The sequence below is a fragment of the Lissotriton vulgaris genome, chromosome 5 (assembly GCF_964263255.1).
Source record: "Lissotriton vulgaris chromosome 5, aLisVul1.2, whole genome shotgun sequence".
Lineage (NCBI taxonomy): Eukaryota > Metazoa > Chordata > Amphibia > Caudata > Salamandridae > Lissotriton > Lissotriton vulgaris.
The window spans coordinates 1585046502-1585072242 of record NC_141693.1 but is presented as its reverse complement, the minus strand read 5'-3'; the positions used below and the strand labels follow the sequence as shown (position 1 = coordinate 1585072242).

At 46.7% G+C, this 25741-nt stretch overlaps 1 protein-coding gene across 1 annotated transcript in view; it reads left to right on the top strand.

Moving 5' to 3' along the window:
- CARMIL3 (capping protein regulator and myosin 1 linker 3) overlaps positions 1 to 25741 on the top strand; it is a 1161278-nt gene that overhangs the window by 1084531 nt on the left and 51006 nt on the right. Inside the window, exons 37-38 of the mRNA XM_086923677.1 lie at positions 5026 to 5165; positions 18188 to 18431. Coding sequence (XP_086779803.1) covers positions 5026 to 5165; positions 18188 to 18431 — 384 coding nt within the window. The remainder of the gene's footprint in view (positions 1 to 5025; positions 5166 to 18187; positions 18432 to 25741) is intronic.

Genomic DNA, 25741 nt, shown 5'->3' with positions numbered 1-25741 from the left:
AGATCTGGGGACTGGCGGCACGAGAAGGAGCCCACGTCCAAAGATATATTGGCTGCTCTAACGACCCTGCATGATACCCTGGTCTGTAATGCCCGGGACCTGGGAAGAAGGATGGCCGCCATTGTTGTCCCGCCGTTCCACACGGGCACAGTTCGATCTCAAGGGAGTGCCGACGTGCCTGCCTCTATATCCGTGAAGAGTGCTCCAGCTACGCCTGGGTTCATGGAGACGCTGGAGGACCCGGCTCATGTGATCGCCCTGGACAGATCTGTCGTACAAGCGAGTGTCTCGCCGGGGCACATGTCTAATTGGCGGCTGGGGAAACAACGCCGATCTATTTCTTGGGCTGCCCCGGCGACGCCTCGGCGCTTGCCGGATTGTGTGACTCTCTCTCCTTAGATGGTGAGACTGTGTTCGGATTGAGGATGTTCTCAGGGTCGATACCGACTCGGACAGACTTCCGCCATACATGTTCGGCCGGGTTTTGGTTGCTGAAGTCCCATGGAGCGATGGCACGGCCCGGTCCGCCCAGATCACTTGGACCCTCCACGCCGCTCTGTATGCCTATTGATGAGTGGACATATGTTGGTACTACTGATAGACAAGGCCAGGGGTGATATCGTCTAGAATCCAGGGGACTTTTTGATGGCAGACGGTGATTGGGGGACATTTGGTGGGGATTATATTGCTGGTGTGATCGGTGATTAATGTTTTCCATAAATATTCTGATCATGCTTTTAGGATGGTTACTGGGCTCTTCTTCTTTCTCCTCTTTTTCTCTATTTCGGGTCTCCATTAGGGCGACAGGCACGCTGCTGGGGGGGGGGGTAGGCCGCGGCCTTCTGCAGGGGTGCAGAGTGGGGGGTAGGGTGATGGGGTTTGTTAATTTGTCCGTCATTTGTTTCTATGGCCCTTTAGTCTTTCTTCCTATTTTATGTCGTCGTTCTTCATGTTTCTAACAGTATGTTTCGTTTTGAGGGGTGGGGTTCAGCTTTGATACGGAACGGGTTGGTGCTTACATTTAGCCTGACTCGTGTACCGTACCCCCAATACTTCAATTGTATTTGTACTACTTGCTGAGTTCCTGATTTATGCTTGTTATTGTAGGACCATGTATGACCGTATGGCATTTATTCTTCGTTTTTCTTTACTGTAAAATGAACCTTCATAATCCTGAATCTCGGCCAATGCGCTTGAATACAAGCCATATCCTGGACATTTGTTAGACCCCGGTTTGGAACTGCTATGACTTTCCACATTGCTTGCTGTACTTACGATTTGACTAGCGGCCGGCCGGGGTGGTTGTAGGCCCATGCTTGTAATTGCTTGAAGTAATAATAAAGGTTCCCCAAAAATAAAAAAAAATTTTAAAAAAAGGATGCAGAGAATACACTCCATACTGAACTCCATACAGTTCATAGTGTTTTGTGAAACTCTATATGCTCAATCAGATTTAATAAACATAGAAGAATTCTCTCAATATCTAGGAAGAGCTACACTTCCTCTCCTACAGGAAGATGCTATTGACCAGATTGCTACTGAAGTTTTACCAGAGGAAATTCTTGTGGCCCTCTCGGTACTACCTTCAGGCAAAGCATCTGGGGAAGATACAATTCCTATGGAGTTGTATAAAGCATTTAGAAGTACTATAGCACCATTGTTAGTTAAAGTTATACACAAGATTGGCGACACTTGGATAGCACCATCAACTTGGGACACTACAAATATCTTATTTTTCCTAAAAAAAGGCAAAGTACCTGAAGAATGCGGATCGCATATTCCGATATCTCTCATTAATGCTGACGCCAAAATATATGCCAAGGTTTTGGCTAACCGGTTAGTTCCTTTGATGCCAGGCCTGGTCTCAGGACAACAACATGGTTTTATAGTAGGTCGAGGCACTACGGCACATACTAACACTGCTATCATGGCTTTTGATTACGCCCAAAAATCAGGTAGTAACTTAGGTATGAAACTCTTAGACACAGAAAATGCGTTTGACCGCGTGGCTAGGAGCTGTCTGTGGTCAGCTCTTACTTCATTCGGAATTACGGGCCGATTTCTTACATGGATACGAGCATTATATCATATGCCGCAGGCTAAGCTGAGTTACGCAGGTTTTCAATCTAGTTCTTTTCACATATATAGAGGCATCAGTAAGGGGTGTCCTCTATCACTACTTCTGTTGGCACTTTATATTGAGCCTGTCATACTGGTATTATTGGCTAATAAAAATATTTTACCCTTACGGTCGGGAATAAACGCCCTGAAAGTTACTGCTGGCGCAGATGATATCGCTAACTTTACAACGGACCCGGCTGCTTTCAAAGAAATAATCGCGAGCGTGGCAGAAATTTTCGGCTACTTTTCCGGGCACCTTAGCATCCTTACATACAGCGCCTGTGTTGACTACAGGGTATGGACGATAATGATCCCTCTTGTTCAGGTTGCTATGACCAAAGAGAACATTTCTTTTACATAAGGAGAATATATCTACGCTTTTCCTGAAAATGCAAACGTTGCTGTTATGTGCCTTGCAAGATAAAATGTAGATCTGTTGTTACTTTTTATCAGGAATGTTCTCTTCGGCCCTAGGAGGATAAACCTGTTGGAAAATGTTTGCTGAAGCTATAATCAGCAAAACATTAAAAGAAGAATTATGTTACAGCTAAGGCCTGAAGAAACATCGATGAAACCTGCAGACATTTCTGTTTTCTGTTCAAGGCCTGTCCTTGTGCACTCACGTGTTTAATATAAAATACTTTGTTGCATGTGGTCCTCCATTTTCATTTTATTTTCATCCTTTTAGCTTTCTAGTCCTCCATGATTCATAGGCACTGGGTATATGTCGGAAACACGAATTCACTAACTCAGCATGCCTAAACAACGCGGTCTTAATAACGACTGCATCTTAACCACGCATTCCTTTACCAGGCATGCCTTTACCATGTAATTTCAGGGTATACGCATGAATGGTAAAGGGTTATGCATGGCAAAGGTTGTGGCCGCCCTCCCCACCGCCATAAGCTACAACCCACCCACCCCCCTGCCCCCTCCATGCCCTGAGGTCCAAAAAACCCTACTCCCTCTCAACCCCCATGCTGTCCCCTCCCCCTGCCTTGATGCCTAAAACCCTGTCGCTTACCCCTGTCCCTTGACCTGACCCAGCCCAGCCCTAAAAACTGCCCCACCATCTCTAAAGCCCTAAAAACTCCTCCGACTACCCATTCCCCTCCCCTGAGGCCTAATACCCGAATCCATAATTTAAAAAAATACCCCAACCCTCCTCCAGCCCTAAAAACTACTCTGACCCCCCCCAGCCTTAAAACTACCCCAATCCCCAGCCCTAAAAACTAGCCCGAACCCCAGCCCTGAAAACTACCTCCAACCCCCCAGCCCTGAAGACTTGCCCCGAAACCCCCCAGCTCAGAAAACTACCCAGATCCACCTCTCAGCCCCCAAAACGTCCCCCGACCCACCCCCAGCCCACAAAACATCTCTGACTCACCCTCCAGCCCTCAGAACAACCCCCAGCCCAGCCCACAAAACTACCCATGACCACCCCAGCCCACAAAGGTACTCCAACCCCCAGCCTACAAAAGTACCCCGACCCACCCCAGCCCAGAAAACTACCCCGGCCCACCCCCCTGCCAATAAAACTACCCCCGAACCACCCCCAGCCCACCCACAAACCAACCCCGACCAACCCCCAGCCCACAAAACTACCCCCTGACCTCCAGCTCACAAAACTATCCCTGACCCCCAGCCCACAAAAGTACCAAGACTCGCCCCAACCCACAAAGCTACCCGATCCCCCAGTCCTCAAAACTACCCCAACCCCACTTGCCTCACCGCGGATCTCTCCCTGCAAGGTCTTCCTGCTTCCGTCCAATGCAGCCAGCAGCTACACTGCGCATTCCTTTAACCATGCACATACGTGATTAAGGTATGCGTGGTTAGCTTGCGGAGTCAGAACACTGGTGGTTTAGACCACGGTGTTCCGACTGTTCCCCATAGGCACTCTCTCTGCTAATTTGTGTTGCTCATACAGTTGTATAGTATTGTATTGTATTGTATTGTATATTGGATTTATATAGCGCTTATCACCCAGGGGTCTCTAAGCGCTTGCCTTGGGAACCCGTCCTGGCTTTTCCCTGTGAGATAGCCCCTACAGGGCATCCCCAAGGTGAAAGCCAGGCATCCCGCCGCGGGGGGCCGTTGTGGAGATTAAGCAAGCTTAATGCCCAGAGTTGCAGAGTGTGAACCCATGATTAGGTCAGGCACCGAAGCGAGAATTATCGAGTCCGTGGACATTTGAGCTCAAGACCCTGCCGCGTCGGGAATTGAACCCTGGTCCCTGGTCTGACCTCTGCTTCAGGGTCTGTCTGCTCTAACCAGTGAGCCACACTTCTCCACTCCGTTTCATTTCATGAACCCCCATCAGCTACTACAGTGGAATTGGAAATAATGCCTGCTGCTATAGTCATTTACTGGTGCCAGATGATGTCATCTAAAGATTGTTACCGCCATCTGACTGCTTCTCTTTGGGTTTTTTTCTGCGGTACTGGTACATGTGTTCTATTTTGTCTCAGCTTCGGTATGGGTCCTGAAATCAAGTTGGAACCTATGTCACTGGCAGCAGAACGCCTTCTATAGACTATGGTTGCGTCATTCTTGGAATGTGTGTAGCCACAAGATCATCTAGTGTCAGACATTCGCTATTGCATCAAAGGTTTGCTCCGAATCTAGTCCATCACCTGGAAACTGTTCTCATATGTAATCTGCAGGACATGAATAATGCATCACGAATAATGTTACTAAAGGTAAATAAATGGTTCTTTGAGTTATCTATCGCTCCCAAGCTGTCACTTGTTTTCATTCTCCACACTCTGGCTCTTTTCCAGATCTTGTTGTGCATACAATCCAATCCAATTATCAGTCGTTTCCCCTGATCCAGAATTCAACTATTTTTTATCCTACGGCTTTAGCGATATCTTGCAAACTCTCACTTATTTGATCTTTCAGTTGAGGAGGTGAGCCGTGATCAAGGTGGAGGGAAGGAGATGGCAGAGAGACGACTACAAGGAGACGTAGGAGAGAAAGAAAAATATGAGGATGACAACCATGCCATAATCTTGCCAAGCCCGGGGTCTGGGAGTGTAAAGGTAAAATAGGCGTCAGTTAGTATGATTGTCTGTACGTGCTTAAGGAAGCTCTTTTGCAGCTTTTCATTCAATCAATGCACTTCAGTGTAAATACCCAGTTTACAAACTTAGAAGAACAAAAACAACCAGGTTCTAAGGGAGATTGTGAAGTCTTAGGAAAGTGAAAATGCATGAAGATGATTGTACTGCTTAACAGTGGACCTTCTCTGCATTAGGAACACTGTTATAGCAATAGGAGAACAGGAAACATTAAAATTGGATTGAGGTTGAAGCAGCAAATGATTCTTCTATTTGTTCTTCAAACATCTTCAAACCTCCCGTAACTGTGATGTTCCTCAAGATAGGCGATGCTTTAAGATTGAGATAATTTGACCACATTTATTAGATTTAAATTTTACTTTTATCAATCTATGTGGACTCTAAGTGAACAAGTGTATAGAACAAAACAGGCCAAATAAAAATCCATATTGAGAAAATGGAAAAAGATTAGAGAAATGAAAAATAGAAACTCTAATATCCAATTCATTGAAAATGCAAATATGCTGTGTAAACAAAATCACCATTCATCTGATAATGATACTGACAGGAGAACACAATGGAGACACTAAAGCCTATTTCAGGGTTTCCAATGCCTATTATTAGTATAATTCTAGATAAACAGGAGAAATCTGGTTCATTATCATCTGCTGTTCATCTTGTGAATGTGTCTGATGTACAGCATCAGTTCTGGCCTATTGAAAACAGGTTTTGAAATAAACTGCAGAATGTAATGTTGCAGGGATTCTGCTCATACACAGAACTATGGACAGAGACCCAGGACCTCAGTGAATTGTGGTGGACCAAAAAATCTTAGCTAGAACTCCTAACCGACTAGCATTAGTGTCTCATTAGGTCTTCGTCCTATAGCAAAGGTACCAATGATTAGACAATCCAGAACATGCGACTTAGGATACACTCAGGAATGGTGGGAATCAAGAACACTCTTTCGTTTTACTCTCATACCAGTCCACAACATGAGTAAATAGCGACACGAAAAGTTTAAAATATTTATCTTAATGAAATGCTCTAAGATGCAGTAGTTTTGCTAACATAAGCAGGCATAAGGCATAAGTCATAAGCAGGCATATGATTAAAAATAATACGATCAGCATTGTTACAATTCCATAAAACACAAAAGGAGAAATCATATTATAATGATAGTGGAAACAGGTCTTATAATGCCTTGTGTCCCACCCTCCATAGCTAGGAACTATTTTTTATTATAATGGAAGGTCTCTTAGGCTTGAATGGAGAACCCCATACCTCCAAGATCAGTAGAGATGAATCACATCAGGATCTGCAAAAACTCTTTCTCACTGGAAACAGATTTTCTCCAAGTGCTCAAATCATAGATACAGTGCAATATTAAAGGCGCCAGAATTTCAGCTAGCTGCATGCATGTTGTGTCTAGAGCATGGGCTGATCAGCCCGAACAACACCTAACATTGTTATGATAACCTTGGAGGCTTCAGCACTCACTGTGCAGACTACGGTCGAGATGTAAGTCTAGGGATGTTGAAAACAAGCCATTCTCATGTGAAGTAATTCACGCAGCCTAACTTACAACTACAGTTACATGTAGTGTCGTGCACAATAGCAGCAAAAAGGTAAAATGGCGTTTAAACTTCAAATAAGCCTATGCTAACATAACAATGTGTGCAAGCAGGGCCCTGCCTTCACTACAGTAAAATTTGAAATAAATTACAGAATGTATGATTCAAGTGATAGTTCAAAATATTAATAATAATAAGCACTTATTTTATAACAATAGGAGTCTTTCTAAATGTCCTGAATTTCAAAGGCATCTGGGACAATTCAGATTTCTTATGGACACTTCTACCTGCATATCCCTTACCTGTACAATAACCCCAGGCACCAGACTGGATCCGGAAATCTTCAAAACTTTCAAGTCGCCAGCAGGGGGCCATGGTTGCAGTCGGCACCAGAAGTGACATCAGGCATCCTCACAGAGGCCATAAGGCGCTCACCCCAGCACAGCGACGCCAGTTCCCTTTTTTTGGTGCCTTCAATACCGATTGGGAGCTTCATTCTCTCTAAGGAGTTCCTCACAGAAATATTCCACAGCAGTACAATATCTCCTCCCTGGAGATCAGGGTTCTAATGCCATGATTATGAGTGACAGATTATGAAGGAGCTCATTTCAAATGTTCAGAATGCCTCTTGCCATACCAGAAAATTCAGGTTTGCCACTACAGATTCTGCGGATCGGACCATGGGCACTTCTTTCACCATTCGTTGACATGCTTGGTTGCGCAAGTCTAACTTCTGTGAATGTTCAGGCAAATCTTATGGACCTTCCTTTTGATGGGGTTCCACTTTTTGGTAATAAAGCTGATTCAGCTTTGGAGCATTTTAAAACCAGCATGGCCACTCTCTGTACACTGCATTGGCCTACAGCTCCTGCGTCCGTCCACAGACTACAGTCGCTTTCGTGTCTTTGTCGAGAGAATCTTCCTTTCATCTCAGACAAGAGCAGCTGCAACTCCAACAACAGCCTAATCCTCTCGTCAGGAAATACAGAGGGAGAAACCAGAAAAGGGCTGTGAATAAGACTTGCAGCCCTCCTCTTCCTCCTCCTCCTCCTCCTCCTATCCTGTGCCAGCAGGAAAGCAGGTCAAGTTTGCTCACCAAAGTTCACACAAAATCCCAAGCTCTTCTTCTGAAAGGAGCCGTGAAGTCAGTGCCAGAGCAGGAAGGGTTCTAGGGATATACACGTGTTACTTCCTGGTGCCCAAGAAGGACTGCAACCTGCATCTTATACTGGACCTCAAGGACCTAAACTTCTTACTCAGAAAGGAAAAGTTAAAGATGCTGACCCTAGTTTCAAGTTCTACTGGCATTGATGCGTGGTGACCTGGCCCTCACACCCATAGACTGTTTGCCTTTTTCCCTTCATCTTGTGCTGAGTTTGTTTCTTTTGGCCTTTGGACTCTTCACTGTGCCATTGCTAACCAGTGCTTGTGCTCACTCCCCTATAATATGGTTGAATTAGCTTATACCCAATTTGCACATTTAATTTACTTATAGGTCCCTAGTAAAGTGGTACAATATGTACCCAGGGCCTGAAAATTAAATGCTACTAATAGGCCTGCATCACTTATTGCGTCACCCACTTAAGTAGCACCGTAAAACATGTCTCGGGCCTGCCCTTGCAGCCTGAAGGCAGGTTTACACTGCCATGTCGACTTGACATTAACACCCCCTTGTCAGGCCTTAAACTCCCCTTTTATTACATTTAGGTCACAGCAAGGTATTCCCTAGGTAGCACACAGGACAGGTGGCTTTGTACTTAAAAGGTTAGACATGTGCTTTTAAGTTTTACATGTCCTGGTACTAAAAAGCTCCTAAATGTGTTGTTCACTACTGTGAGGCCTACCCCTCCTATAGGATAATATTGGGGATTCCTTTTTACATTTAAATATTAATGATCATTTCCAATTGGGTGGAGGTAGTTATGTCAAGTCTAGGAAAGTAGGATATGCTTTCATGGTTACCCCCACTTTTTGCTGGTGTCATTGGCAGACATGGGCAGACGAAGCATCCAACATTGACCTAGCACTAGCAATCCCGGAGGGTTACTCCATAATTAGAGAAGACAGGAAAGGAAAACGAGGGGGGCGCCTGGCCATTATTCATCGTAGTGCCCTAAGGACTAACGGCCAACATGAGGGCAGCAATCCTGACTGTGACATGCTGCCTTTTCAAGTAAACTTAACCAACAATGACACGTTTAGGGGCCTACTCATCTATAGACCCCCAAGAGCGATAACACCTCTGACACAACTACTAAGCCCTTTTTTGGAGTCAGGTGTGAATAACCCGGACTCTACCGTCTTGGGTGACTTCAACCTGCACCTAGAAAAGAGCAAGGACATAGGTACATTAACACTGACAGATGCTATGTCAAACCTAGACATGACACAGATCGTAACCCAAAATACACATGAAGCGGGCCACACGCTAGATGGGATTTTCACATCTAACAAGAAGATCTCACTATTAGAAATCCTTCCGGTAACATGGTCAAACCATGAGTTAATAATATTTGCTATAAAAACGGGAAAATCGCTAGCGGAAGCCGCCCTTCCCGGTATTCACATTTGCGCCCCCAATTGGTCAAAAATCAACCCTTCGCTTCTAGAGGAACACCTGACAAAATCTATTCCACACCTTGACAAAGATTGTAGTACAGCCTCACACCAAATTTCCAGCTGGATAAGAGCTGCCATAAAAATAGCAGCTCCAAGTATTAAAAACACAGCAAGAAGGAAATCGCCCTCCAACCATGGTTTACAAATGCACTAAAAACACAAAAACAAACATGTAGGAAATGTGAAAGGAAATGGAGGACGAATTATGAGTCCGAAACAAGAGAGAAATATAAATCCTCACTGGCTACCTATAAAAAATTGATATTAACCGAAAAAAGTAAATACTTCACACAAAAAATAGAGGAAGCGAAAACTCGAGTAAAGAACTCTTTACCGTAGTAAAAAAATTAACTAAAAATGACAACTCTGCGCTGGCCGAAATCAGCACAGAGTTCTGCAATATCCTTGGACAGTTCTTCGTAGACAAAGTAGACAGTGTCTATGAGTCCTTCAGAACTACATGCACCAACCGGGAAATGAATCACCACCTTATAACACAGACAATCGCACACCCCTTCAAATATTACCCTCCGTCCACCGACCAAACTCTTCTGGTTGTTAGGCAAACAAAGTCAGGAGGCGCCTCCGATCCATGCCCACCTAAGATAATTCACCTTTTTCCTGAACTATTAAGTGAACAATTAGCATTGCTCTTCAAAGAAATAGTTAATACTAACCACTTCCCGGAAACTTGGAAAGCAGCATCAGTTCTCCCACTACTAAAGAAATCCACTCTAGACCCACAAGAACCGGGCAACTACAGACCCATAGCAAGAATACCTTTTCCGGCGAAAGTTCTGGAGAAATTACTGAACAGGCAGCTGTCCCAATTTTTTAATGAGAACAACTCGCTAGAACATTAACAATTTGGCTTTCGAGAAGGGGGTGGAACTGAAAAGCCCTGCTGACGGCCAAAGAGGAACTGAGGTATATACTGGATGCCAGGGGAAAGGCTGCCTTGATTTTATTAGATCTCTCGGCGGCTTTCGACACGGTAAACCACGATATCCTACTCTGCCGCCTCAGAGATGCAGGAGTGCATGAGTCTGCTAAAACGCTAATAGCCTCCTACCTGTCAAACAGGACTTTCACGGTGGAACAGGGAGAGGCAAAATCCAAACCTTTCAGCTCCCCATGCGGCATCCCACAGGGGTCGTCACTAAGTCCCACTTTATTCAATCTATATGTGGCACCCCTGCCGGCAATAATAAGGAACTACGGCTTTACCCCAGTCTCATACGCCGATGACACACAAATTGTGGTGTCTATCTCAAATAATATTAAAGAGACGGCAGAGAAATTTAGGAAATGCATGCAACACATTTCTCAATGGATGCAGAGCAACTGCTTGAAATTAAATGGAAGTAAAAGTGAAGTCATGCTGATGGGGACTGACTTGCAAGCATGGTCACAGGAATGGTGGCCGGATGACCTGGGCCAACGTGCTGCCCCAGTCAATAAAGTCAGAAACATGGGAGTCCTCCTGGACGATAAACTCACATATGAGGCACAAGCAAACAAGCTATCATCCTCCATCTGGTACATTCTCAAAACAATTAGAAAACTCCTACCTTTCATTCCACAAGACTCACGCAAGACAGTGGTCACTGCATTAGCGCTGTCTAGGTTGGACTTTGGAAACACGCTTTATGCAGGGATTCAAGCCAAGCAACTGGCTACACTACAACGTCTACAAAATGCAGCAGCCGGGCTGGTGTTAGATCTCCCAAAGTTTGAACCAGTAGCACACAGATTAATTGGTCTTCACTGGCTGCCAACTGGCAAAAGAGTTAAATTCAAATCCCTCTGTCTGACATACAAGGCACTCCATGGAACGGGCTGTCAGTTCCTGTAAAATCACTTGAAATGGTATGAGCCTTCCAGATCCTTGAGATCCAGCCATCAGAAAATGATTCAGGTACCTAGATTCAATCAGGTTCGATGGAGTGGGAGAAGTTTCAGGGTGCACGCTGCCAGAATTTGGAACTTGCTCCCAATGTCAATAAAAAACAGCCCCTCCTTGCTCTTTTTTAGAAAAGAGATAAAAACTTGGTTGTTCATGGCGAGTCTTTAAATCTCAAATAGAAGCTAGCTGGTCTATTATGTCACATAGCGCCAAGACGCCCATGGGCAATCATGTGCTACATAAATGCCAAATCAAATCAATCAAATCATTCTGTTTTCTGACAAATCTGACTGGGATCCTGCTAGTCAGGACCCCAGTCACTGTGCTCTCTCTCTCTACATTGGACTACAGTAAGTACATTGGTACCTTCCAAATTGGCTACTCGTGTACCCTGCTAAGTCCCTAGTATATGGAACTAAGGTACCTAGGGCATACGTACACCAGGGGTCTCCCATGGACTGCAGCATGTATTATGTCACCCACGAGAGACCATTCAAACTAGCACCACTCACAACACATGTATGTTTCTTTATATCTGAGGTCACTGCACTTAAAACCTATAAGACACTCCTAAAGCAGGTCTTTTAATCCTGAAGGCTGGGTATTAGGTTGTAAGTGTAAGGTTGCCCTGCATGAGCAGGACACCCCCTACACACCCAGGAGTCGATTCTCCAGGCTTTGTACGTGCGGTCAGCCATTTTATACATATAGTGGACATCAAGTCTATTACGAGATGTCTAACTATATATTGGCTGTACCGAAACCTGTCATGCTTGGTATCAAATATGTTGGAATCCTGTGTTAGATGTAGGATCCCATGTACTGAGTGGCTCCCCTAGGGAACCCCACTGTATTCCCGGTACCCGCCTTTCAGGGTCTAACAGCAAGGCAGCAATAGGTTTCCAGTCACAGGGAGGTGTGACCACCTTCCATAGTGTATTGGGCTGGGGTGGGGGAGCTTGCCAGTCCTACCAGACTGCTTTGAAGGGCACATTTGGTGCCCTTCTTGCATACTCCAGTTGAAACCACTTCACGGAGTAGTTGGCTCTCCTCTGGCACAAAACTGGATAAAGGACATGGGATTATCCTCCCCTCTGTCCAGCTCGTCCTCTGGAAGGTACCCCTTCATCATCCCAACCCTTTCCTTGAGGCACTTAGGGCTTACCTGTGGGTGGCTCTTCATATTGGTCGTGGGACAAGATTCAGATGCAAAACCACTTCCACTTCAACAGTCTGGGCGCCTTGAACTTTGTTGGACTTCGTCTAGAACTGAGACTGCAACAAAGAAGACTCCTGATGCTCCTGGTCACGTGGTCCTGCCACTCTTCTGCGTTGTCTGTGCCTCTGCTTCATCCAGGTTCTTCTCCAGGTCTGTAGTCATCAAAGATACCCAAAGTAATCTCCCTTGGAGTGAAGAAGAAGATGAGGTCACATGAACTCCAAAAGGCTCAGCAACACAGGTGGTGGTTCTGTAACTCCCTCAAAGGCTGAACTGTCTTCTCACCAAGTTTGAGGCCCGTATCCCTAATCGGAACGGCTGGAACAGATCCCTGTGCACCGCGTTGATGCCATTGCCAAGGCTGGTTGACTGTCCTCCAGAGATCTTCTGGCTACAAGAAGCTCCTGCCTCCACCCTCTCTTGCTACCAAGATCTTCGTCCTCACTGCATCCTCTGCACCGCAGGCCTGCATCCTTGGTGAGCTGCTCAAGGTCCTCTTGCGACTCCTATGCCTTTGGCCTGTGGTTCCTCTTGTGGGTCTTCCTAGGTTTCAGTGGGCTCCCTTGCTTGCTCGGGTCTGGTCTGCATTTGGTGAGTCCCCTGGATCCTGCTGGTCCTGACACTGCACCTTCTTTGTTTTCCAGGTTTCTTGCTGCTGCCAAGGCTTGTTGGTGCTCCCACCAGCGACTGACCCCCTGGTTCTTGACTTCTAACATGGAACAGATTTTGAACTGCTCCTGGTCTTCCACAGTGTCCCCTGGTCCTCACAGCTGCAGCGACAAGGTCACCATCACCTCTCCTGCATCTTCCGTCACCGGTGGTCATTGCTCTTCTGTGCCTCCTGGTCACTCCCGAATGGCATAGACTCTTTCCCCTCTGCTTGCAGATACTTCTCTTCCAGAACCCATCCTTGAATTTCAACAGACTCTTTCACCTTCTTCGCCAGCGGCATCTTCACTAAAATCCTCCATTGTGGTCTACGTCAGTTATTGATGTCAATACGTACTCATGCACCCAGCTCCCCTGGTGTAGGTATCCTGGTTCTGGGGTATTCACGGGTGGGGTGTTTCTCTAACCTTCCATCGAACACTGGGTTTCTTCAGGGTACACTGTGAAGGGTCCTTCTTCAAAAATGCAACTGCAACATCCCTATTAACTTGCACTGACTAAAGAGCAGAGTGTCCATTCTGCAAACATCCTCTGTGGGGTTCCTGGGTACCTACCTAGGGTGAGCCTTTGGGTCCCCAGCTCTTCTGAGTCATGTCTTGACTTCGGTCACAGTTCGCATTCCACTTCTTCAGTGTATGGTTTGGTCTCCGGCTGGAGACTACTGTGTACTTGTGCTTACTTACCTGTTTCCTTTTAGAATATTGAGTGTATTGTATCTGATAGAGACTTCTAGCTGCTGATTCCTTACCTTTGAATTTCCCAGGCCTCAGGCTGGATCCGGAAACTTTTTCTTGTGCGCGCCGTCGTTTGGCTCAATTTGGCTCTACGTGATGTTGCCAGCATTGTTAGCGTTGGTTATAATATTGCGTTACCTATATAGGTGCCACCCAGGCACCCAGACGTCAGTTCTTTTCTTTCCCAGCCAGTTAAGTGACGATCCGGGAAGAGCTACCCTCTGCCGCTATTTGACAGGCTTTTTCTCAACTTTTTGTCAACAGGGTTTAACCCGTGCGGGGTCTATCCCCGCACCTTGTCGGTCACCAATTCCCACCTCGTCTTCATCTGGTGTCTCGAGCCCAACCATGATTCCATGCCATCGGCTCCGGTCATGCCGCTGGTGGGCCCTCAGAGATCCAATTTGGATCGATGCCTATCATGCCACTGTGACCTCCTCCTGGCATCGAACCAGAAGTCGGTGCCATTGGCGCCACTGGTGCCTATTAGCGGTGGCAGCCCCATCCTTATTCCCGACAACACAGGCGGAATGACGTCGCTAGACGCCGATTCAGACGTCGATTGAACTCAGGGGTTCTAGGTTGTTCGTTCAGGAGACAACATAGAACCCCTAAGTTCAATCAATGTCTGAATGTGGACATATTAGGCTAGGGAAAGGAATAGGAGGGGTCTACGGACCCTCTGGAACACCAGGATGACTCTGCAGAGCAGTTGGACTGGTATGGGAAACTTGGGGAAACCAGTGGACTGGATACTTCTCCAGATACTGGCATGGTGTTTCCTACAACTGTGGCTACAGAGGAGGGGGCATCTTATGACATGGTGGTCAAGAGGGCCGCTGAAGTCTTTGGGCTGCAGCAGTCCTTAGTGGAGGTCAGACTAATCTACTGACTGAAGTGCTTCAGTCTGGTGCTTCCACCTCAGAACCCCTTTTGCACTTTAATGAAGCACTTACTGATATCATTCTAGGCATGTGGTTCAAGCCTACAGGGGCTCCTTTGAATAGGACAATTGCAGGGCACCATCACCCGGCTCTGGGCGACCCAAAGTTCCTCAGCCAACTCCCCACCCCAGAAAGTTTGGTGGTGCAGGCCTCTACATCACAGGGTGCGTTTCCTTCCGCTCCTCAGATAGGGAATCCAAGAGGCTGGATTCATTTGGGAAGAAAAGTTTTCTTCCTGCAACCAGGCATTGTGGTGGGTGAAAACCACATGTTTATTGGGCCATTTCTACCACTCCCTTAGGGAGACGGTTGCGCAAGGAATATATGTTCAAATCCCGCATTCTTTTTCTCCGCGGGGAATCACACCGTTGTGATTCCGCATACCATTACTCCACAAGTCGTAACAACGACTTGAGGAGGCGGGGTGCTGGAAGTTGGAAAAGTATAATTTACTATTCCAACTCCAGTCTGTGCGGACACTAGGGAAGGTGTTGGATTTTAAATCCAACACCTCCCGCCCCCCTCCGCAAGTCGTTGTTCCGACTTGCGGAGTAATGGCATGCGGAATCACGACCACGTTGAGAATCCCTGGTGAGAAAAAGAATTGTTGTAAACGCTGTTTACCTTGCACAAGTGCTGCCACAAGTCCCGGAGGAGGACCGGGCTGTGCTCTCTGAAGGCAGTTAAGGATGGGCACTATAGGAATGGATTTGAATCATTTTAAGAGCGGGACGTTTTTATCACAAAATCACTTTCGGATTTTATGCATGGGGAGATTAATTATTGTGCCCAGAATCACAGCATGTTCAGCTGACGCCAAGACTCAAACCTACTTCCCCAGTTCCAAAGTCTGCAGCTCTTTTAATAATCACATCTCCTGCTTCACCCTCTGAGCCTAAAGCCCTGGGACAGTTTTACAGCTATCAACGTATGTTGTATGTCCCCTTTGAAGCCAAAACAAATACCTGGTAAAGTCAATGAACCGCTTTTTCTTACAGTCATGCTGCAAGCTGCAAACATTGCCACTTCGAATAATTTCAGGATCATTGATAACAATCCAAAACATCGCACTGCTACTTTAACACTTAACAATTATGAAAGAAGAATGTTGTCTTTACTCAGCTAAAAGAAATTGGCAAAGTCAATAGCTCTCATGTAGGCGACACGTATTGCCTTTGCCAATGTTTTTTTTCAATGCCTGGAAGATCAGCCACGAAGTGAGAAAAAATTCGCCGTGTACCGTGCTAACACGATTTCCTTGTCTGATCGTTACCTCCTCGTGGTGGTATCTTCTCTGGGATTCACTTAAAACTCTGTACTCTTTGGTTGATGCGGAAAAGAACTGATGCCAGTGCTCTGGACTGGACAGACGAAACAGCAGCTGTGGTCCTGTAGCGCCACCTCATGGTGCTAGACCGCTACTGGTTGAGGAACATTGTTTAGATCGAGTCTGCACCCTAATAGCCGTAATGTAAGGAATCTTCAGGACGATAAATGATTTACCAAAAATATTGTTACCAAAGTATTTGTTAGAACTCATACAGCCTGATTCATCAAGCCGAAATCGGCTCGCAAAGGGCCAGATTCTGAGAATCTGGCCCTTTGCGAGCGCTATTTTTGCATTTGGGATTCATCATCCCAAATGCAAAAATCGGTAATACGATTTCGCTATTTTGCGAGGAATTACATTTAAGGAATCTCTATTTGAGATTCCTTAAATGCAATTCATCATCCATTTAAAATTTGCGAATTCGCAATTTCGGCCCGCTGTTTACTGCGAGGTCAAACCTCGTGGTAAATAGCGAAAACTCAGAAAAATGCTTTTAAAAGCATTTTTCTGAGTTGCATGTTGCACACACACATGTCCTTTGGACATGTGTGTGCGCAACACCTGTTTAAATTAGCATTTAAGGGGTGCTACAGGGTGTCCTCTGGACACCCCTGGCACCCTTTAAATTGCTATCTCATTTGCGATTAGCAAATTGCTAATCGCAAATAAGGAATCTGTAGGAATCGCATTTAATTTTGCGATTCCTACATGAATCCCGTTTTGCGAGTCTGTAATAGCGATTCCTTATGAATCGCTATTTCAGACTCTGAAAACGGGTCTTTCATGAATCTGGCCGATAGTACATAAAATAATGCATGGTCGTGCTCCCTGCAAACTTTTAAATCAGTCTCCAAAGCTTTGTACTTTTCTTCTCAAGTAAAGGCAGATGGAGATGGACTCATTTAGACAAGGACAAACGGCCCACCAAGTCGGTGGAGGGCCATCTTATAAAGTTGGGGATCCTGCATACCTAGCATGACCTTTGAACCTACAGTGCATTTGTTTGTGCAGCGGCTTAGGCCACAACATAACAGAAAATGCAGAATTGTCATATGCTTACAATAAATAATTTGAAAAGAAAAAATATTCACTATTGCGACCATGTTAATAGTGACGATTTTTAAATAACAAGCATTTTGGTTGTGCCATGCATTTTATTAATATTTTATTTTTGGAAAGACAAAAATATAGCGCATTCTGACCAGGCACAGAATTGCTTATAGCTACAATGTTGCAATGTCACTTAAACCCTTTATAACTTTAAAATGAAGATAGAAAATAAATACCCATATAACTGACCACCCACAGTGTAAACAAAATAGATAGCTGAGATTTAAAGTTAACAGTGTGCACAGAAATTGTGAAGTCTCCCAAATTGAAGGTAGCCAGTGCGTAAAGTGGGCTGACCCATTGTCCTATGCTATATGCTGCAGTGGGTGGAAGGAAAATGCTAATGACTTAACAGAGCAATTGATGAACTCTGCTTACAAAACCCTCTTTGTTTATGTATTAAGTATAAACATTTTGCACATATGTATGTGATAATTGATTTAAGCACTGAAGCCCTGCTCGGCAAACAAGATATAAGCAGAATAACAAATTTGATAAATGCCAAAAATGTATCAATAAAAAAGATTTAAAGTAAATATATATTAATATTTTGGAAAAACAATAGTCTGGCACTACATTGAAAGTGGCCTCAGATGGCAGATCTAAATATGTGATATATACAATGTGAAGCGTTCTTAAAAGCAAAACAGTTAAGAGAAAGGTGTAGATCTCTTGCCTCCACATGCTTCTGTGTATTTGAATTAGGATCAACCTAGTGAATTTATGGCCATAGGAGGTCGTGCTTTTGTGCTTCACAATGTTTATTCCAAGTCACAGACTGAACGTATTTCAGATAAATAACACTGGTTTACAGAATTGTTTATCCGCTTCCTTCTACCTACATCCTCATTACCACCACTGTGGTACTGATAGACTTGTTACTTTCTTCTTTGATTTAGGATCATGACACCTCACCAAACTCTCATCATCACGGAGTAAGGCCTGTTGCTGCTCCTCGAGGCCGTAAATCCTCTACAGGCATGGCCCACGAGGAACCAGAGAATGGTCGAAGCCACATCAGTGCAAACTGCCTCAGTGCAAGGGAGATGCAGTCATCCACGCCTGTTGCTAAGCCACGCCAGAGGTTCGAGACGTCTAGAGGGATGGAGACCAGTTCTGAAGAGTTGGCAGTTGGCAATAATGGTAAGTTATTGTACATCTCAAAGTACTCTTTGTAGTTACACAACGCTAAACACCAAGGGCCTCATTTATGAGAAATGGCGCATCACTGCGTGAAAGCACTCCTTGCGACATACCTGATGCATCATGTTAACTTTATGACGCATCATGTCGCAAGGAGTTCAGATACGTCAGTATTTCTGACGTATCTGTATGGCGCAAAAGTGACGAATTGCTGGAGTGTGTCACAAAGGTGACGCAACTCCAGCAATGCGTCCTTTCACAAGCCCCATGTGAAAGGCCCTGCGTCAGTCTTACGCCTGCTGTGAGGCAGGCGTAAGATTTTGATGCAACGTCGTCCCAGAAGTGATGCAGTGAAATTTCATAGATTTCGCTGGTCACTTCTACTAGGCTTTTTTCACAGCAGGCGTAAGACTGACTCAGGCCCCATGTGAAAGGACACATTGCTGGAGTTGCGTCACTTTTGTGAAACACTCCAGCAATGCGTCACTTTTGCGCCATACAGATACGTCAGAAATACTGACGTATCTGTGACTCCTTGCGGCATGATGCGCCATACAATAAATATGATGCATCAAATATGTCACAAGGAGTGCGCACTGAGAAGTGACACATCGCTGCTTATACGCGGCGATGAGTCACTTCTCATAAATGAGGCCCTAAATGTAAGAACAGGGAGTAATGATGCAGAAATAAAAACAAGTAGAGGATGGTTATGAAGGGGAGAAAGGTGATCTGAACCACTCTAATGTAACAACATGATTATAATTAATATGGTGAAGATTAGTTAAACTCAATGTGTCCTTTCATGGTAGTAATGGTAATGCATATGCAGAAATTGAAGTATTAAAAAAGAGGTGATAAAAGTGAGGTAGAAAAGGAAGATGAAGGGAGGAGGCACGAGGTTGCTTAAAGACAACAGTTGATTTATTTACTTTAGTGATCTATTGTTGTGAAATACTGTGCGACACCGTTGCCTTGTTCATCACCATTCTGGTGTGGAGGGCTTCCAAATAAAGGAGTTATGAGTAAAGAGAGCGAAATGGATTGAGAGAAAGCTAACACTTGTTTCCAGTTCGGTACTTTGACTCTCCCTGCATATAAGTTGACCTCGTAATTTAAGGAACTTAGGTTAGCAACAACGTGGTTTTGAGGAGGAAACTGGCTCTATCAAAAATAAGTATGTGTGTCATTCGTACCCCTCCTTTACAGAAACACTGGTTAGGCAAGACAAAGACCATACATCCAACCTAGGTACAACTTGGTAAAAATGCAGTCGATTTTACACCAGCTTCAAACAGTCAACAAAACAGGTACATTGGTCCTTACGGTAAGATCCTGCTTTATGGTTCTTACTACCAACTATAAATATCTCCAGATATTGGAAGAGGGCACCTCACCCATAGTATCGTGGCATGCTTCATTATCGGTGTCCTCTCCCTGCTACAAGCCAGTGAATAAAAACACCTTAGCTATACCAAGAGAATATTTCTCTTTATTTGTTGAATAACCGTGGTATGATTAACAACAGTTCTTTTGGGATGTTTACTGAAAACAGTGGTTCGTACATCCACATACCAATGTTTCGCCTATTCTAATGCCCAAAAGGGTCAAAGGCATTCTTTACAGTAATGCTTACTTACAGATACCTACATTTCAGTATACGCATTTGGTGGTTTGTGAGGAAATTTGCACATCTATGATGAAGGCTTGTAGGAAAGTAGGATCTGCTTTCATTATTACCCCCACTTTTTGCCTTGTGTTGTGCTGTTTCTGACGAGTCTGACTGGGATCCTGCTAATCAGGACCCCAATCTCTGTGCTTTCTCCCCTAAATTGGTTATAATGAGTACATCCCAGATTGGCTACTGATGTACCCTTATGAGTCCCTTTTATATGGTACTGAGGTACCTAGGGCATAGGTACATCAGGGTTCTCCCAATGCGCTGAAGCTTGTATTCTGCCACCCATGGGGGACAACTCAAACTGTGCCGACAGGCCTGCCATTGCAGCCTGTGTAAACTGGAGATAGCACCGCTTACGACAGATATAGGTTTCCCTATATCTGAGCTTACTGCACTTAAAACCTATAAGTCACCCTTAAGGCAGGCCCTTCAATCCTGAAGGCAGGGTGCTTGGTTCTAAGTGTGAGGATGTCCCTGCATGAGCAGGACACCCCTACAACCTTCGGAGTCCATTCTCCGGGGTTGTAAGTGCATCAGCCATTATGATATATAGAGTGGTCATGAGTCATTACGCGATGACCATTTCTAAACTGGCTGTAACAAACCCTGTCGTGTTTGGTATCAAAGATGTTGGAATCTTACCTCTGCACCGTAAACCGTGTGGGAGGTATGATTCCATGCATTGTAAAGCTCCTCCGGGAGGCCTTCAGTGCTCTGCGTACCAGTCTCCCAGAACATGACTGGAGACATGTTTCTTCCCTCCTGCTGCTGAGCCAAGCTCGAGCAGGGAAGGGCAGAACAAAAGATATCCTGTCAGAGGGAGCTGTGACCACCTCCTAGATAGGGTTTAGTGTACTGGGGTAGGGTGGGGGCGCTTGCCAGGACCACTGAGACTGCTTGAAGGGCACATTTGGTGCCCTCCTTGCATACTCTAGTTCAAACCAGTTCATGGATCTGTGGGCTCCCGCTCTGGCGAAAACTGGAAAAAGGACATGGGAGTATCCTCCCCACAGTCCAGCCTCTGGGAGGGACCCCTGAATCATCCCAACCCTTTCCTTAGAGTATTTAAGGGCTTACCTGTGGATGGGACCCTAGATTCATCGTGGGACAAGATTCATATCAAGACACCACTTCTTCTTTGACCATCTGGGCACCCTGGACTTCGATCTGGGCACCGAGACCGCAACTGGGAAGACTCCTGCTGCACCTGGTCTCGTCTTTCTGCTCGTCTGCTGCAACGTCCGTGCCTGTGCTCCATACAGAAACTTTAAAAGGCCTGTGGACATCCAAGACACCTGAAGGAATTTCCCTTTGAAGTGAAGAAGTAATTTTCCTGCATCTGCAGGCACCGTAACTAAACTGATCGGTCTCCTGATCCTTGCCTCCCATGGAGTCCGATAGGCTCAGCAACACAGATAGTGGTTCTTCACTTCCCTCAAGGTGTGCACTGTCCTTTCACCGAGTTTGAAGCCAGTATCCCTCGTCAGGGCCCCAGAAACTTAACCCCTGTGCACAGCGTCGACTTACAGTTGCAAAGGCTTGTTGGCTCTCTTCCTCAGAGATCTGCAGGCTCCAAGTAGCCCCCAACTCAAGCATTGGTCTCATCTGCTTTCTTCATGCTGAGGAAAATTAAAAAACTACTCCCATATCTCCCGGCCTCAGCAGGGAAAACCTTGGTGACCGCCTTGGTCTTCTCCAAAATGGATTATAGCAATGCCCTTTTTCTTAACGCACACGAACAAATCCTAAATAAACTGCAGTCGGTTCAAAATGCGGCAGCAAGGGTCCTTCTTGGTATCCCTAAACGTCACGCAACCTCCTTGGCCATACGACATTTGCACTGGCTACGAGTCAGGAGCAGAATTAAATTCAAGGCACTCTGTATCGCCTATAAGGCCATACATGAGAACGGGCCTCGTTTCCTCAGAGACGCCTTTAGGATCTATGGCCCCAAAAGATCGCTGCGATCAGCTTCCACTTCGCACTTCCTGTCATCATACTAGAACCTCTACTTGGGGAGACAGACGCTTCCTGGTGGCAACCCCCAGACTCTGGATCTCTCTTCCCATGGCTATTAAAACTTGTCCCACACTCATGGCTTTCCGCAGATCATTGAAAACCTGGTTATTTGATCAATGACTCCACCAGCTGGCCTTTGTCCCATAAAGTATTAAATGCGCCGAGACACCTCCGGGTATTTGCAGCGCAATACAAATCTGGAAAATAAATAAAATACTAAATAAATCACCTGTGACCAAGATCTTCATCCTCACCACATCTCGGGCACCGTGGGCCTGCATCTTTGGTGAGCTGCTGGAGGTCCCCTCGCGACTCTAGTTCCTCCGGCATGTGGGTCCTCTTGAGGGTCTTTATTTGAAACCAGTGTGCTCCCCTGATTGCTTGGGGCCTGCTCTGACTCCTCTGCTTGTGGCGAGCTACTTTGACCGTGCTGGTCCTCACACTGCACCAGTTTTGCTTTCCACGTTGTTTGCAGTTGCCAAGGCTTGTTGGTGCTCTCAACTATCAACATCTGACGTGGGACAGCTCGTGAACGGCTGTTGGCCTTCCTCAGCATCACCTGGTCCACACAGCTGCAGCTCCAAGGTCACTGTCAGATTTCCTGCAACACTCCGTGGGCATTTGTCTTCCGTGCCTCCTGGTCACTCCTGAGTGGCATAGTCTCTGTCCCCTTTGCTTGCAGGTACTTCTCATCCTGAAGCCACATTTAGGTTCCACAGGACACTTTCACCTTCTTCGCCAGTGGCATCTTCCTGAAGTCCTCCATTGAGTTTGACTGCAGTTTCTGACACCACTTTGCATCTATGCACCTGGCTTCCCTGGTGTAGGTATCCTGGTTCCCAGGGTATCCACAGGTGGGGTGGCTCTCCAACCTTCTGTCTTCCACTGGGTTTCTTCAGGGTTCACTGGGAAGGATCCTTCTTCTTTAAAACTGCAACCGCAACTTACCCATTGACTTAAATTGAGTCCAAGGGTCGTGTTCCCACTCTGCACACCCTTCCGTGGGGTTCCTGGTTATTTACCTCAGGTGGTTCCTTGGGCACCCAGCATTTCTACGTCCTCTGGGTATAGTCTTGACTTGTGTTGTGGTTTGCATACCACTATTCTTGTATGGGGTTTGACCCCCCCGGAGACCACTGTGTATCCATGCTACTTACCTGGGTTCTTTGCAAAGTATTGTGTGCATTGTTTATATCTCTGTGTAGGAGATATTTGTATCTGTTAGTGAGTGTATTATAATTAATACATAGTTTTATAAATACACTGTGTGGTTCTTTTTCACTTAATTTATGCCAATAAAATGATGTTCTGGTAAAACAAGCTGCTGTACACTCCTTCTGGACTAAGTCCGTATGCTGCTCTCCACAGCTACCACTTAGAGAGCTTTCTAACGTTGTCTAAGACCACCATAATGGTTGTCTGGATTAGTGGAGGGTGCCCACTTACATAAGTATGCTCCATATACAAAGACAGTCTCCCACAGGGCTCCGCTTTCATGTCTTGGTGGTGAATCAGGAATAGAATTGTTTAGAGGGATGTTAGACCTGTCAGCCCTTTGAGTAGCCCCTCCTATTTTTCCCTTTTGCCTCCTAATTTTTCTTTTTATTTCTTGTGTCCACTGCAATCTTTTTTATGGTGATGTCCTTAGAGCTCTGGGTGCGCCATTATTTTATACCATGGAGGGGTACAGGTGCTCTTTTAAACTGGAGGTGGTAGGATAGTAAACCTTTACACAATGGAGTCCTGCCAAGTGCTACCTCAGGGATTGGGGCCATTGGGTAATATGAGGGGTTCCAGAACTTTCTGGTCCACTCTAGACCCTCTGGTCCTAGGTTATAAATATTGGAATGTTGTGCCGCCATTTTGTAGAGAGAGCGGAGCTGAAGAGAGGTGGTACTAAGGTCAAGGGCGAGTTGGAGTCCAGGCTGAGGAGAGAGGAGGTGGGCACGCGGTAGAGTGTCTAACAGCCTCTGGGGGCTGCTTCCTCTTTACTGTCTGATACCCCCCTCATCCGTGGATCTGACCCGGCAGAGCCGTCTCCTCACGATATACTTGAGGTACCAGAGAAGAGAGACTTTCCCCCAGTAAGGATCGCTAGAAAAGATCTTTGTAGATCTGAAAAGTAAGCGTGGCTGGGACTGCCTTAATTCCCTACCTGGTGGTTTCTAGTGGCAGGGCACAGAGATTCCCCTCAGCGACTGTGAGCCTGGCCAGACTCTGCCCGCCCCCTCTCTCTTCGTGGCTGCAGACTTACGAAGGCCGGCCTGAGCTCCCAGTGGTGGCCGCTTCCCTGCGCCTGTGTGAGTCAGATCGGCAGGTCCGCGAGGGCTCGTGTGAGGTGGAGGCGCTGCGCTGAGGAATTGTTGACGGCAGCGCCGCCCAGTGAGAGCCGTAGGTGAAGTAGCAGGGGGCGGGGTGAGAGACGGCCCCGTGCGAGACTTGATCTCTGACGGAGAGAAGCCTTCGAGTCCGTAGGATGTCCTGTCATCGGAGCTGACCCGGCGCTGAGGATTTGAGCCCGGAAGGGGAAAGGCAAGAGTGGGAGAGGCCGGGAAGGGAGGAGCCCGAACCTCCGAGGGGCGTGGGGAGGAAGGGACGTGCAAGCACTGAGGCACTCCAGTTACCACGGAATCTCCCTGTATGGATGTGGCCGCCTTTAGAATACCGGGCCAGCATTAACCCCTACACTCCCCGGTTTGTCGCCTTGATCCCTCAGTCTGCTGGCATCGGCCGGATGGTCCTGTTGAAAAGTAAGCAGGGTAGCAGGCTGGGAAACAGGGGGTATTGAATCCTCTCTGAGAACTCTCCCTTCACGCATAGCAGGCCGGAAAACTGAGGGAGAACTGTGGACCGCTGAGCCTTCTCCAAGGCGAGGTCGCCCCCACTCCACTGCTCCTGCCTGCCGCCTGCCTGAGCCTTGCTGCTGACTGCTGCCTGCCTGAGCCTTGCTCCGCCGCCTCGCTGCTGCCTTCGGCATTTTCCCCCCTCCTGCAGCCCCTCTGCTGCCTACTTCGTTCTTCCCCTCTGCTGTCACCTCGTTTTCTCTTCCCCCTTCCTGCTTCCCCCCTGCTGCCACTTTGTTTTCTTTTCTCCCTTCCTGCTTACCCTGTGTACCCCTTACCCCCCTCTGCTGCCCTCCCCCTTCCTTGGGTCTCCTCCGCCGGACGACCCAGCTGCCGCAGAGCCGCCCTGTGAGCCCCTTCCCGCCACAGACCTCCGCCGACCCCGCCCCCCTGCCCATTGGCCGCCCCGCTCCCGCCACCCAGCTGACCCGCCCTCCAGGCTCCTCTCTTATGACGCCCCCAGAGCGACCGCGCAGCGGACGCGCGCAGCGGGAGCACCGAATGAGCGCCAAAGGTAAGCCTGTCTGCGTCCGTCCGCGCCTGGACCGCGCCCAGTGCCAGGATCCCTGGCCCCCGCAATCACCAGCCCACCCGCCGGACCTACCTCGCTACCGAACTCAACGCACTCAACGCCGGCCGAAGCCCGGGTTGCTACCGGGCCACCCCGAGACGCACCCACGGACCCTTCTGCTGCCACTCCTGCAAGTTCACCTGCATCTGGACCTGCACTACACCAGCACCGACCAAGACGAACAACAACAGCAGCC